Source organism: Gopherus flavomarginatus, chromosome 2, assembly GCF_025201925.1.
Source record: "Gopherus flavomarginatus isolate rGopFla2 chromosome 2, rGopFla2.mat.asm, whole genome shotgun sequence".
NCBI lineage: Eukaryota > Metazoa > Chordata > Testudines > Testudinidae > Gopherus > Gopherus flavomarginatus.
In genome coordinates this window covers 187737385-187752579 of record NC_066618.1, presented here as the reverse complement: position 1 = coordinate 187752579, position 15195 = coordinate 187737385, and the positions used below count along the sequence as shown (strand labels likewise).

The 15195-nt window shown below is 42.5% G+C and overlaps 2 protein-coding genes across 6 annotated transcripts in view; both read left to right on the top strand.

Moving 5' to 3' along the window:
* Positions 1-5155, top strand: part of TPMT (thiopurine S-methyltransferase) — a 270354-nt gene extending 265199 nt beyond the window's left edge. For all 5 annotated transcript variants that reach the window (XM_050941661.1, XM_050941660.1, XM_050941659.1 and 2 more), the window contains 3 exons: positions 1066-1151; positions 2090-2134; positions 3011-5155. In XM_050941661.1, coding sequence (XP_050797618.1) covers positions 1066-1151; positions 2090-2134; positions 3011-3132 — 253 coding nt within the window. In that variant the 3' untranslated portion in view covers positions 3133-5155. The remainder of the gene's footprint in view (positions 1-1065; positions 1152-2089; positions 2135-3010) is intronic.
* A 4838-nt stretch (positions 5156-9993) lies between these two features.
* NHLRC1 (NHL repeat containing E3 ubiquitin protein ligase 1) lies at positions 9994-14922 on the top strand. The gene has a single exon (XM_050941607.1). The coding sequence runs from the start codon at positions 10158-10160 to the stop codon at positions 11358-11360; it is 1203 nt and encodes a 400-aa protein (XP_050797564.1). The 5' UTR covers positions 9994-10157; the 3' UTR covers positions 11361-14922.
* The last annotated feature ends 273 nt before the right edge of the window (positions 14923-15195 follow it).

The following is a 15195-nucleotide window of genomic DNA, read 5'->3' as shown; positions in this document are numbered from 1 at the left end:
ACAGTACAGTAGAACATCAGAGTTAAGATCACCAGAGTTACAAACTGACCAATCAACCACACGCCTCATTTGGAACAGAAGTATGCAATCAGGCAGCAGCAGAGATGACCAAAAAAAAAAAAAAAAAAGGCAAATACAGTATAGGGAAGGTTTAAAAACATTTTTTATAAGATAAAGAAACTGTTTCTGTGCTCGTTTAATTTAAATTAAGATGATTAAAAGCAGCATATTTCTTCTGCACAGTAAAGTTTCAAAGCAGTATTAAGTCTGTGTCCAGCTGTAAACTTTTGAAAGAACATCCATAATGTTTTGTTCAGAATTACGAACATTTCAGATTTATGAACAACTGCCATTCCCGAGGTGTTCATTCGGAACTCTGAGGTTCTACTGTATGTTGCTTATTATGTTCTGTACCTAAAGCTGCTGTTCCCATCTAGTGGTAGATTTGCATAGTGCAGGATGCAGATCTGAATTTTACCTTTACTCTTTGCTTTCCGTATTCGTTTGTTTTTTTGTTTTTGGTCTCCACCATTTTCAGCCTTTGCTGCCTCTCTCCATCCTCTTTATTCTCCTTTCCCCCCCTTTATTTCCCTTCTCCAATCTTACCCAGGACCCTCTCTCTTCACCTTACCCCTACTACTGGACATTAAGTTAAGTTGAATACATGGTCCTTACTTTGTTAAAAAAAAAAAAGCCATGAATTAACATAATCAATACTGTATAGGCCACTGTACAGTAACTATAGACTATTGCAGACTTAAATACTATCTCAGCTTTACATTTTCTTGTTTTCGTTAGTTCATATAAAAAGTGGTCAGTGTGTGCATGTGTATAAAGTAGATTTTTAATAATTTTATTTAGGATTTCATAGGCTGCATGTTACCACATGGAATTTTACATTAGAAGTACCTCAGTTAAATTAGTTTATGTGTATTTCAAGGGTGCATTTGAACTGTTCGGCATAGGAATATATTACGTTTCTTTTTTGCTGAACATTTTGAGTACTCAATGTACCATATATTTACAAAATAATCACAAATGCAAATATTTATTTTTTCTTTTTAGCTATGCCAATTTGGTGTTGTCTCTAATGGAGAGAAGCTGTTGTTATCTCTTGGTTACTGTTTTGTATGATTCAAATAAACATAAAGGTAAGAACTTTGAATCATTTTGTTTAGAAGTTAAGTAAAATCACTTTTTATCTTTATGCTAATGAATTTATATATATATGGTAACAATATTGCCTCAGTTCATGTCAACAGACTTGGTGCTCAGATTTAGTATGTTTTTCTGTTTAACTATATTTTGGCATTCACAGTAGCAAAAGTTTGTGATTGTTTTTTTGGGGGGGGTAGGGTGGATTTGTAACCCCGTTTCCACTTGCTTCTCGGTTTTGGATAAAAATTCCTACAAGGCAGAAATTTTTCATGCTTGGTCTCAATTCAAAGGGTTGTGGGTTGTTGTTTTTTTTTTGCGGGGGGGGGGTGAATTGTGAAACAAATGCAAAACAACATTGCCCTCACTATTTTTTGTATAATGTACAGAGTGTCCTGTTTATCCCCTTCTGCTGTTTCCACCTCCTTGGTACCCTTCCCCTACCCTAGCATTGCTCCCTCACTTGCACCCTCATTATCTGAAAATCGTATTATATTTCTGATGGACACTAACTCAGGATTTTCAGTAACTCATGACCTAAAATCAGGAATTATTGCCCAATTTACTGTAGCGTGGCTACCTCGCAGGTGTTTTGATAATTCATTAACGAATGTTTATAAAATGTTTTGAAGATGGAAAGCTCTATGTAAGCATTAAGTATCATTACATCAGGCTGATTAATTATTTGCATTAAACCCAGAAGCTCCTTAAGTTTTCTTTGATAATTACTAACTTAATACAAATAAATTTTCCACTGCTTTTTGAACTACTCTATGTAATTGTTGTTGAAAGAAAGTCTTATAATTAATACCCTATAATCATTCTTTTTTTATATTTTAACATTTCCCCTTGTATTTGGTCAGTGTTTGCTTCATTGTCATATTAGAAGGGTCATTGTGACTTTTGCCAATTCAGCTTTCCCTTTTCTTTCCAGGTCCACCATTTTATGTTCCTGATGCTGAAATTAAAAGTTTATTTGGTAAGTTATCTCCACTGCAGTTATGATTTTTCTCAAAGCAGACAAATGTGTTTATATTGTAGTGTTTTGACTCGTCCTGAGGCAAATGATAGGGAAGCCTGTAAGGTTGTTTGCTTCTTGTACAAATCTGGAGAGACACATAGTTTGGAAATAAATATCCTTTTCACGTCAGGGTTATTGATATCAGGGAAAAAAGGCATACAGGCTCATTGTTTAAATACACATTTTAAATAAATTTGAACCTGTGTTACCAGCAAGACATATACCGTCCCTTTTTGGCCCAAGGTTACTTTCCATGCTGAGTCTCCAATAATTCAAACTAGGTCCCAGTGTTCATTCTTATTCCCACAGCTTCTCACTCTTGGTCCTGTAGTCAATTTCTCATGTCCTTTCTGTTCCAGCATTTTTGTTTGTTGCCCCACCCACCCATTATCTGCTTATTTTACCCAGATTTAACACAGGAACCTTCCCCACCACCTGTGTGATTTCTGCTATAATTCTGAAACCAAAGTTAACTTGTAGGAAAAACGGTATGATGGTAGGAAAACACTGTGTTAAGGGAATTAAAGATCAAAAGTTACTGAAACAAGAAAATTGAGTTAAGGTTGACATTTCATCCTTGATATGCCTTACATTAAGCTTTGGTACTATAGTTCCTGTAGTTTACACCCTTCTGAAACCTCTGAAGTTTCTACACCATGTGGCATACAACTGTGAGAGAGGGCTAAATCCTGCTCACCTTATTTATGCTAGTCTACAAATGAGTTAAGTCAGTGAAATTTTTTCCTAATAGCGTAAAAATTCATGGTTTAAAAAGGCAAAACAAACTAGCCTCATCTTTCATCATATCTTTACCTTGCTATTCTTCCTTTTCAGGAAAAGTCTGTGAAATTAAGTGTCTTGAGAAGGTCGATGACTTCTCGGACCAGCACAAAGCCTGGGGACTAGATTATTTTCTGGAGGTAACACATCTGCTTACCTTAAAGTCTGTTCCTTGATGAAACAAGAGAGACAAAATTTATTAGCAAGGTGGGAAGAATTATATTGATCTCAATTGGAAATGAGCTGGTTATTTGGGAATTCTGAAACACCTCAGGGTATGAAAACTGAGTTATGGAACATCTTTGTCTTTTGAAGACTTTATGGTTTCAAAATCAATTACACTGTACATCTGCTTTGACTTACAGTATCTGTGTTTTAAGATGCGTAGCACTTAACCACATTGAAATTCTTTATAAACAATCATTTTAACTTTGTGCCTTTGTCTCCTGTATTATTTCAAATTATTAAAATTAAAAAGTCATATATATAAAGAAATGACCATTCTCCATAGCTACCAATATTGTCTGTCTGTCTGTAGCTTTGCAGTCCTATCCCAGCTGTTCATAGTTCCAGCCTGTGACCCAGGAACTATGCAGTGCTGCCAGCTGCAGCTTGAAAAGTTTTGTTTGTTTTTTTGTAATTCTGAGCTCCTGCCACTAGTGGCTGCTGGATAGAAGAGGCAGGAGGCTGCTTGGTGGCTGCTCTCTTTTTCTCCCTACCTCTGTTGCTCTGTGTTATGCAGAGTAGAGACTGACTGGCAGAGAGCAAAGCAGAATATTCAGCAGCAGCCATTACTGGATGAGGGAGACACAGGCAACTAGAGATGTGCAAGAGGGGTAAGGAAAGTGAATCAACTGAGAGGAGAGCAGAAGACACTGGGAGTAGATGCCTCCTGAAATTATCTATAACTGTGATATTCTTCCCCCTCAATACACCAGTTATGAGTCCAGCCACAGGAAGAAGGGTTGTATGGGGAATGTGGATTGTGGACCCTAATGGAGACCCTTCTGCGGTTTGGATACGCATATGAGCTTTAGGATATTTATCTGAACTCAAATCTTTGAGGGTCTCCCATCTCTAGTTTATAGATATTATTACAACTTTGCAAAAGGAAGTTTTAGTTTTGAGTCACTAATAATAGATTAATTTTTAAAATAACCTAAAATCCACCAGGATGCTGACACAATCTAATGTTCTTTCTCTATCCCCCATTACCTTATGCTGAGAAGGGTCTCTGAAACCAAAGCTGATTTGCAGTATTACGCCATGACATTTAAAGGGTGTAATGGGTAAGGCCTTCCTGAGGGGTCACACTCAGGCAGCTTTAAAGCCCTTTTCCCCTTTCAAGAGTGTTTTGGGGTTTTGGTAAGTCTTTGGGTGGTGAAGTCTTGTCAGATGTTTTCCCCTCACCTACTCTATAACATGAATCAACTCCTAAGACACAGCAGTTTTCCTCCTGGTTGCTGCCCCTTCCTGTTAGCAGCTGTCCTTTTAAGCTTGCTTCCTCTGGCTGGAGTAGGCTCTGCAGGCACGTCTGTTTGGTAGGGATTGAGCCCAGAGGAGCTCATTAGCCTTCTCGTGATTGGGATGGGGATGTGCCCCTTCACCCAGGGGTTATGAACATTAGAGTTGAAAGTAGAAGCAATGTCTTGTATCACGTATGTATGTCTCTTGCTCTTTATTTATTTATTTTGGAAAGGTAGAATCATAGAATATCAGTGTTGGAAGGGATCTCAGGAGGTCATCTAGTCCAACCCCCTGCTCTAAGCAGGACCAATCCCCAGATGGATTTCTGCCCCAGATCCCCAAATGGCCCCCTCAAGGATTGAACTCACAACCCTGGGTTTAGCAGGCCAATGCTCAAACCACTGAGCTAGTTAAAACAATTATTTTAAAATATTGAGAGTATCCAGTTTAAAAGATTTAGCTGTGCATTCATATGGCATTGAAGTGTATTTGTACCCACTTCCAATCAGTGTTCTGCAAACATGGTCCGCAGATATCCACAGATGAGCAGGGCTTTTGAAATACATGGTAATTTCCCTCCATTTCTGTTAATGGCAATCTTTTGATGTTCATTGCAAACATTGTATTCAAAGAGCTGCAGACTCAGGTCTGATGCTTTCAGGATGTTTGTAGTTGTAGCCAGTAGCGAGTGATCATTTTAATGAAACTTTAAGGTTTTGTTGTTTGGTTTTATTTAAACCTTGAAGTTGATGGTGACAGGGTAGAGCAGGGGTGGGCAAACTACAGCCCACGGGAAACTACAGCAAACCACATCCCTGTGGCTCCTAGTGGTGGGGAGCAGAGGGCTCCGTGCACTGCTCTCGCCTGTGGGTACCTCTCCCTGCAGCTCCCATTGGCCAGGAATGAGGAACCACCACCAATGGGAGATTTGGGGGAGGTACCCACAGGCAAGGGCAGCACGTGGAGCCCTCTGCTCCCTGCTCTTTTCCTAGGGGCCACATGGCCGGGGCAGGCAGGCAGGAAGCCTGCCCTGGCCTCTGTGCGCGCCACTGCCACCCCAGAGCTGCTCCAGGTAAGCAGCACTGAGCTGGAGCTCGAACCCCCCCTGCACCCCAACTCTCTGCCCTGAGCCCCCTGCTGCACCCCAACCCACTGCCCTGAGCCCTCTCCCGCACTCTTAATCCCTCCTGCACCCCAACTCCATTCTCTGAGTCCCCTCATACACCCCACACCCGTCCTCTGCCCCAGCCTCTTGCCCTGAGCCCCTTCCTGCACACTGCACCCCCCACCCCCCACATTCCCTCTCGCACCCCAACCCCCTGCCCCAGCCCTGCATACAATTTCCCTACCCAGGTGTGGTCCTCAGGTCAAAAAGTTTGCCCAATCCTAGGATAGAGAGCAAAGTAGGACCCCTACTGGCTGGCTATATAAATTTTGCTCTCCCAGCATCCCAGTCAGTTCCTTTGCAAGAGAGTCACTCTTCTCAGGCTTGGTCTACACTACGCGTTTATACCAAATTTAGCAGCGTTAAACCGATTTAACCCTGCACCCGTCCACACAACGAAGCCATTTATATCAATATAAAGGGCTCTTAAAACCGATTTCTGTACTCCTCCCCGACGAGGGGAGTAGTGCTGAAATCAGTATTGCCATGTCGGATTAGGGTTAGTGTGACCGCAATTCAACGGTATTGGCCTCCACAGTGCACCATTGTGACCGCTCTGGAAAGCAATCTGAACTCGGATGCACTGGCCAGGTAAACAGGAAAAGCCCCGTGAACTTTTGAATTTCATTTCCTGTTTGCCCAGCGTGGAGCTCTGATCAGCACAGGTGGCGATGCAGTCCCAAATCCAAAAAGAGCTCCAGCATGGACCATACAGGAGATACTGGATCTGATTGCTCTATGAGGAGACAAATCTGTTCTATCAGAGCTCCGTTCCAGAAGACGAAATGCCAAAGCATTTGAAAAAATCTCCAGGCTATGGTAGACAGAGGCCACAGCAGGGACTCAACACAGTGCTGTTTGACAAGCGTAACAGAAAACCAAAGAATCAAATGGATGCTCATGGAGGGAGGGAGGGGGTACTGAGGACTCGAGCTATCCCACAGTTCCTGCAGTCTCCGAAAAGCATTTGCATTCTTGGCTGAGCTCCCGATGCCTGAAGGGTGAAAAACATTGTCGCCAGTGGTTCAGGGAATATGTCGTCAATTTACCTCTCCTTCCCCCCTCAAAGAAAAGGGGAAAAAATCGTTTCTCACCTCTTTTCAATGTCACTGTATGTCTACTGGATGCTGCTGGTAGATGGGGTGCTGCAGCATCCTCTCCCCTTCCCTCCCCGGTGGCAGATGGTACAGTACAAAATGACTGATAGCCGTCCTCGTCATCATCCCATGAGTGCTCCTGGCTGGCCTCAGTGAGGTTGGCCAGGGGCGCCTGGGCAAAAATGGGAGTGAGTCCCGGTCATTCTCTTCTTTAAGCTTTGTGTCCTGGAGATTCAGTCCTGGCAGATGGTGCAATAGGGCTGGTAACCATCCTCATCATAGCAGCTGGAGGCTGAGCTCCTCTCGCCTCCCCCCCTTCATGTCTAATGCAGATTCTGGACTATCATAGCAGCAGGAAGCTGTGCTCCTCTCCCCCCTACACCCTTTAATGAGGAATGGAGATGTCCTGCCTGGAATATCATAGCAGCTGGAGGCTGCCTCCCCCTCATTTTATCTCACTAAAAACTCAGTGTTTCTTATTCCTGCATTCTTTATTACTTCATCACACAAATGGGGGGATAACTGCCACGGTAGCCCAGGAGGGGTGTGGGAGGAGGGAAGCAACGGGTGGGGTTGTTACAGGGGCACCCCCTAGAATCGCATGGAGCTCATCATTTCTGCAGGATGTCTGGGGCTCTGACCCGGAGCGGCTGTGCTCTCTGGTTCTCTAGTAGACTTGCCCCATATTCTAGGCAGGACTGACTCCATTTTTAGACAAAACATAAAGAAGGGAATGACCTGTTAAGTCATTCCCATTTTTGTCCATGCACCCCTGGCTGACCTCAGCGAGGCCAGCCAGGAGCACTCATGACAGCAGCAGATGGTACAATATGACTGGTAACCGTCATCGCCAATTTCCAAAGCAGCAGACAGTGCAATAGGGCTGGTAACTGTCTCTGCTACCTTGCAAAGGCAAATGAATGCTGCTGTGTAGCACTGCAGTACTGCATCTGTCAGCAGCATCCAGTACGCATACCGTGACAGTGAAAAAAGGCTAAACGGACTCCATGGTTACCACGCTATGGCGTCTGCCAGGGCAATCCAGAGAAAAAGGGTGTGAAATGATTGTCTGCTGTTGCTTGCACAGAGGAAGGATTGAGTGACGACATTTACTCAGAATCACTCGTGACACTGTTTTTGCTCCATCATGCATTGGGATTTCAACCCAGAATTCCAATGGGCGGGGGAGACTGCGGGAACTATGGGATAGCTATGGGATAGCTACCCACAATGCAATGCTCTGGGAATCGACGCTAGTCTCAGTACATGGACACACACTGGCGAATTAATGTGCTTAGTGTGGCCATGTGCACTCGACTTTATACAATCTGTTTTACAAAACCTGTTTCTGTAAAGTCGGAATAATCCCATAGTGTAGACATACCCTCAGAAAGATAAGCCAACTACAGAGGATCAACAATGTGCGTTGGCGAATAATAAACTACAAGGATCAAGAGAAAAGCAACTCTCAAAAAGCAGCCTCCAAGCACTGAGGAGAGACAGGCAAGTGAGTGTCCTGCAGTTAGATATTCTCAGAGAAGAAGTTGAAGGAAGTTCTTTCTCTTCTCCAATGATACTATCTCTGTGCGATTCTTACTTTTGGGCCATGAGATGCTCAAGGGATATTTGAAAATGAAAATTAAAGTAAAGCTGAAGTGAGCAGCAGTAATAAGGTCAAGGCCTATAGTGTGAACAAGGAGGTTTTAAAAAATAAAATAAAAAAAGGAGCAAGTTACTCCTTAAAAGTCCAGGTTTTGGACCTAACATTCAAGTTTGCCAAAAAAGACAGTAATCAGGGACAAAATCAATGCAAAAATTGGCTGTGTAAGCCATATGAGACATCCCTAAAGAAAAATCAACACTTTGTGGGCATAGGGGAAGTTTGATCCCATCTACCTTGGAAACAAGTTCTGGAACATGATGAGTCTGAGGGCTTGTCTACACAGGCAGTTTACAGCGCTGCAGCTTTCTTGCTCAGGGGTGTGAAAGAACACCTCCCTGTGCAGAGCGAGTTTCAGCGCTGTAAAGCGCCAGTGTAGACAGTGCACCAGTGCTGGGAGCCGTGTCCCTCGCTGAGGTGGTTTTTTAGAGCGCTGGCAGAGCTTTCTCTCAGCCCTCTGCTGCGACCACACAAGCCACATTAAAGCACTGCCGTGGCAGTGCTTTAGTGTTGCCAGTGTAGACTAGTCCTGAAACAACATTCCCAGGAGGCTGAGTCCAAGCAATAGTACTTTTGTAAAGGCATACAGAGGGCATGATGTAGCCGCTTCACATACATCTGTGATAGAAACACTCCTGAGGCAGGCGGCAGTGGCTGCATTGCTCCTAACTGAGTGAATCTTGACTTGGCCTCTAGTTGCAGGTCAGCCAAGTAATAGCAATGAGAAATGCAATCAGACGTATTATTCAATATGGTTCTCTTGGTCATCGCATTGTTTAATAAAATGATGTTAAAAGGAACAGGTGGGTAGACTTTCTAATTGCTTTAGTCCACGTCCAGCAGAACCCCAAGGACCTTTTAACTTTCTTTGAGCATGTGGAGAAGGGCCCTCCTGGATGGGCAATGTGGGCATGGGAGGAATGTTAACAGCAAGAGATCAGAACAGGAAGCCTTTGTAACCTAGTCTAACTTCCCGGCCCCTCTCTAGTAGCAGGATAAGAGGTGGAAGAAACCAGTGGTCTGAACTGCCTCTCTAACAGATTGAATTCCTGCTCTTGCCTGGGTTCCTGAAAATGATAAACATAACCCTGTTCATTCATTGCATCCTGAATAACTACCCCACAATTGCCCACTACCCCCTTCCTCTCCCTTCCTCCGGCTTTTGCCTGGTTTACAGAGCCACCCGGGGGAGGGGCAAGTGGGGCAATTTGCTCCGGGTCCCACAGGGGCCCCGTGAGCCCTGGCCCGGTGGCGGTCCGGGTCTTCGCTAGCATTTTGGCGACTGAAGGGCACTCCGCCCCCCCCCCCCCCCCCCCCGCCGAAATGCCACCGAAGACCCGGACCGCCGCCGGGTGAGTATAAGCGCCGCAGCTCCCTCGCTTTGCCCCAGGCCTCCTGAATCCTCTGGGTAGCCCTGGTGGTTTATTGGACTATAATCACATATTGATTCTTGAAAACTGATGTGGACTATGAAACCATTCTTGGTATGCTAAATTACCATGGTTGAAATGATATGAGATTGGATTTATAGTTTACAGTTTTCATGCCAAATGAAATTAAACAAAATATTTGAGGAAAAAGTTAAGATAACAATAAGAAAATATTAAAATACATTTTAGTGAGCCCATTGCATTTTCCCAAGTTTCCTTTAGAGGGCAGGAGACTACAGCAAATGCTTTGAAATGGAACATATCATCTGCATTTATGGGAAAGCCTCTGATGTAACACAGTCCTGTGACTATCCAATGTGACCAGATGGCAACGTCACACCGCTAGCACAGTATAATCAACAATCCTCTTAAAGCTGCAACTATGTCTGCCAGGGCCCCTGATAGAATGCAGATGATGACAGAACTGGTGAACGAAACTGAGGTCAGTTTACTTGAATGCAAAGTGTGTTTTGAAAAATATAGCCAGAAGAAGAAACACCGGCCCAGGAACTTGCCCTGTGGACATGTTATATGCTTGGAGTGTGTATTCTCTCTAGCACACCCCAGGAATTTTAGGTTGGAGTGCCCTTTCTGTCGAAGAGCTTGCAAATCCTCAGAGACAAGTGACTGCTTACCATTACTGCACCTGATAGAGATCTTAAGCCCTGCAACTAATATTCCTTTAGCTTCAGGAACAACAACTGGGGTAGGTGATGAAGCAGCTGTATCAGCATCTTTAGGCTTAACATTCAACCTTTCTTTCGGAGGCTGGGGGACACTGATCAATCCGACTGGGATTGCAATGTGTCGGCGGTCTGACTGTGTAGTAGTGGCACATGATGGCAAAAAAAGGATTAAGCTGTTCGGCTTGAGTGGAAGCTGTATGCAGCAGTTTGGGGAAAGAGGAGATGCAGGCAATGATATTAAATACCCACTTGACGTGACAGTTACATTGGATGGCCACGTGGTTGTCACAGACAGCGGAGATCACTCTGTTAAAGTGTTTGATTTTAATGGAAGAGGCAAGCTAATTATCAGGGAATCCTTTTGTTTACCATGGGGTTTGGATACCACCCCAGAGAATGAAATTATCCTGTCTGATCCAGAGGCAGGTGCTCTTTCTCGCTTGACAGCCAATTTTAGAAAAGGAGAACTAAAGAAGATTCAAAAGATCCAGTCTAACTTGTGCCACCCAAGAGAGGTGGCAGTTTCTCAGACTTCTGGAATTATTGCTGTAATAGAGCACCTGAAAGCTAAGGGACCAAACTACAGCAGCACAAGAGTGAAGATATTCAGTGCTGACATGAAACTCATTGGCCAGATGGATAGCTTTGGTCTGAACCTAGTGTTTCCCTCCAAAATATATGCCACTGCTTTGGTCTTCGACAGAGAGGGACACATAATAGTAGCAGATGCCTATAACCAAATTGTATTGTGCTTGGGAAAACCTGAGGAATTTCCTGTCTTAAGGCCCATAATTACCCAAGGGCTTTCTTATCCTGTGGCATTGACTTACACAGCAAACAATTCTCTGATTGTCTTAGACAGTGGTGATCATTCAATTAAAATATATACTGCTAGCTGAACTGTTTTGGATTTTTACTAATTTTGTTCCATTTCAGATTTTAAAAGAAGTCATTATGTTTTTAGCGGATGCATGTGTGGATTTTTTCTGCCATGATTTTGTGTGAAACTTATCATTTTTATGGACATCCTGTATGGTCGTTGACATTTGCTCATCAATTCTGACTTCTGAGTATGTGTGAGAGACAAAGTGCATATTCTAAATAGCACCAGACAAAGAGACCTCAACCAGATGGCTTGACATTTCTTCTAAACTATTATACGACTATTATTTCTCTCTCTCTATTTTTGTGTGTTTAAAATGAACAATAGTTTTGTGTTAGATAATGGAAGATCCTAGATCAATTATGAAGCAGAGAATGACTTGCACCTTTTGGTTATCTTGATTGAAGTCTCGCTTACAAAATGTTTTTTTGATAAGGTGAGAGAATCTCCTGAGAAAGAAGCAGCAATTTTCAGAAATTCTATTAGAAGGGAGACTTTTTAGCTCAGGGGACTGGTAACTGGAAGTAGAACATTTCACTTCAAGATTACTTTAATCCAGTTGAGATCAGTAGTGACAAAGTAATGATCATTGTTCAATGGCCAGGTTGAAATGAGTTGGGTGGTCAAAGTGTAGTTTCTCCACATTACAAAAACCACCATGAAGTCTGCTATTATGACTGTGACTTAATGGGCCTAGAGACTCACGCACTCATTCCTAGAGGTAGGCCCATGAAAGAGTTAAGACATAGTGATGGTGCAGCATTTGGAAGCTTGTACTGTCTGGGCCATACATTTTCTTTAGAGAATTATTTTCTAGTGGTCAGGTTTCCCTCATGCACCACTTCTTCATTAACACTAACTTTGCTTCTAAAAATAAAGTTTTAAAATTTGTAACAAAGACAGTGTCTTAATGTTTGACCACAGTTGTGCATTTTTCTGTGTGCCATGCGTGTATGAATTCTTATAGGTTCTTACACTAACCTCATCACTGTAGTTTGTGTGCTTGCATTTCAATACCCTAGCTGTGAAATGATAGTGGAATAAAAGACAGCTTCTGCACATGGATATAGACAGTGATGTGGCAGAACTCCAACGGCTCAAAGGTCTAGGCAGTTATCTGGTCAAAAACTTGTTTGCAGCTCTGCAAACTGAATTGGGCATCTTACAGAAACAGACCTTCATGAGATTTCTAGTACTTTGTGATTCTGGGTGACCTTTCTAATGAAATATTAGCACTTCTGCTTCCAGACCTAACCAGAACTAAGTGTAGATGTGGGTGAGACGGGCTGGAGAAGGTTAACCTCATTTTTTCCTCCCCAACGTTCAAAAAAGATTTTGGGTCAGTTCTTATTTTATCCAAGACAGTCCAGCTGTGTCTTGTCACTGGTTCTGTTGCTTCTCTGGATAGCAAAAATTGAAGATACATTGGTATGACTTAAATAGGGATTATAATATTACTTTAGTTGGACTCTTCACTGAACCTTTTTGGCTTTCTCTGCTGCAAAAAAGAGGCTGTTTAATAACTTTGAATTATTAAGTAGTTTGACAGTGGTGGCAGTTTTGATATAAGTATAAATAACTCTTATTTTCCTCTTATTTTCCTTTATACCTATTTGGCCTCACAGACTGTGAATAAGATATTCTGTATTTCCACATGCTCTGAACCAAAGCCCTTTCAAGTCAGAGGGAGTTTTTCCATTAAGTTTAGCGGGCTCTTGATCAGGCTTTTAGAGTATATAATTACTAGATAATACTGTACCCCTACCCTAACTGACAAATCCTTATTTTAAACAGGACCAGGGCACTTTCAGCATCTCGTTTCAGACTGAATATATCTTTGTACCTGTCTTGTATTAAAATGTTTGAAAGTGATAGAATTCTGTTAAATAAGCTATTTTCAAAAAGTTTTACTGAATAGTGACATACCAGGATATTAATAATGGTGGGGTTGGACAGTATCATGAAGTTTCTGCACTTATTTATTATGGGTTTCTGTTAGTTTACTTCTGTATATTCATTTTTCTTTGGTATCACTAGATCTGTTGCAGAGAAACTTTATATTATATGAGAGATTTTATGGATCTGGACTGTAGATCTTTTCCAACCCCACCCGCCACACACTAAGGCAGTGATTCCCAAACTGTGGGGCATGCCCCCTTGGGGGGCACAGAGGAACATTTGGTGGGGCATGTGGGGGGGCTCAGGCCAGCCCCCACTGTGGGTGGGGATGGAGTGCTCCCCAGCCGCAGCTCCACTCCATCCCCAGCCCAGCTCTGCCTTCATTCCTTCTCTGCTCCTCAGAACAGCTCCACCTTCCGCTCAAGCTCCTCCGCTGACCAACAGTGCAGTAGTGGGGGGCACGGACAGATTCCATTACTGGTAAGTGGAGGCGACAGGAAAAGTTTGGGCACCACTGCAATAAGGGGTCTGAGGGTGACAAGATTTGGATTCTCCATAAGAAGAATTCTGCTGCCACAACGGTATTCCTCTGTGGGTCAGGACACTAATGCAGGGAGCACTTTGTTACTTCTCTGAGGAGGAAAAAGAACCTCTTTTCCTGCTGCCAGCAAGAGCTTACTATTAACTGTGCTATCTGTGGAGGATACGAAACTGATTTGATAGAGGAGAGAGAAGGGCACAGTCTTCCTCTTCCTCAGAGAATTGATGTACTTCTAAATGCATGGGAAGGGTACCTTAGATGTATGTAAAATAATGAAGCGTACTAGACAGTTTGACAGTTTAAGGGGCTAGACAGTTTAGGCTGCGATCCATCAACTGGCTTGTCCTTTCAACCAGCTTAACCCCCTCCCACACCCACCTCTGGAAAACCCCACTCTCTTGTGCACCAGCACAACAGAGAGTAAGAGTTTGTCCTTACTCTTTAACTCATGGATGAATAAACTTTGGATCACCTAGAGCCACAATGGTAACTAGCCAGGAGCTGAAATACTAACTTAATTTTTAAATAAATTCACACCATTTTAAAATTCAAATACAAAAGCCAAGCACAAAACACAAATTGTCCTTGTATTGTACTTCTCTTTTGATAGATAATAGAAATAGCTTGATGATTGAGTTCACAAACAAACTGCTTTTGTCCCCGACCTGCAGTAGTAGGAAGATGGCGGCTGAGACAGAAGGATCTATTCTAGAATGCTGCAGACTACACTGACTTTTGCATGTGTCAAATGTGTATTCTTTAGTTGAATGATGCATTATATATTATGTTTATTATGAATCTCATTGCTTTGCCTTGTAAAACGCTGGGCAGAGAAACTATTTAAAATTCTGTTTTCAGTTATTAAGGTTGGGTGCCTAAAATATAGGCACCTAAATAAGTGTCCTGTCCTATGAAAATGCTGACTACGTGCAGCTCCCACTGACTTCTGAAACTGCATAAATATGGATGTAGGTGACCAACTTTAGGCACCCATGTTTGGAACTTTTGGCCTGAGTTATTGTGTGGCAGTGTAACCATATGACTGCAGTACATTTTTCTCCTCTTGTTTGCTCTTTTATTCTTTGTAAATGTGTACTAAAACTTAAAATTAATAAAATGCTATTTTTTCAGGGGGGAATCCTCTGTGGTGTTGGATTTTTGTTTCATTTGTTAGGAAAAATGCAGGAATAGTCAGAAATCTTTCTGTGATCATAAGCAAATTATTTTCAGTAACTAAGTATATCCTGAGATTAGGTGTCAGTTGTGTAGGTAATGAACTGAAATGTCCTTGATTGTGTTTCTCATGTGTTTTCCTTTTTCTTTATACATAGAGCAGAACTGTCACATGCATGTTTTATATATGTCTTCCATTAGTTTAAAAGAAGAGACCACAACGATGATTGTTTTACAA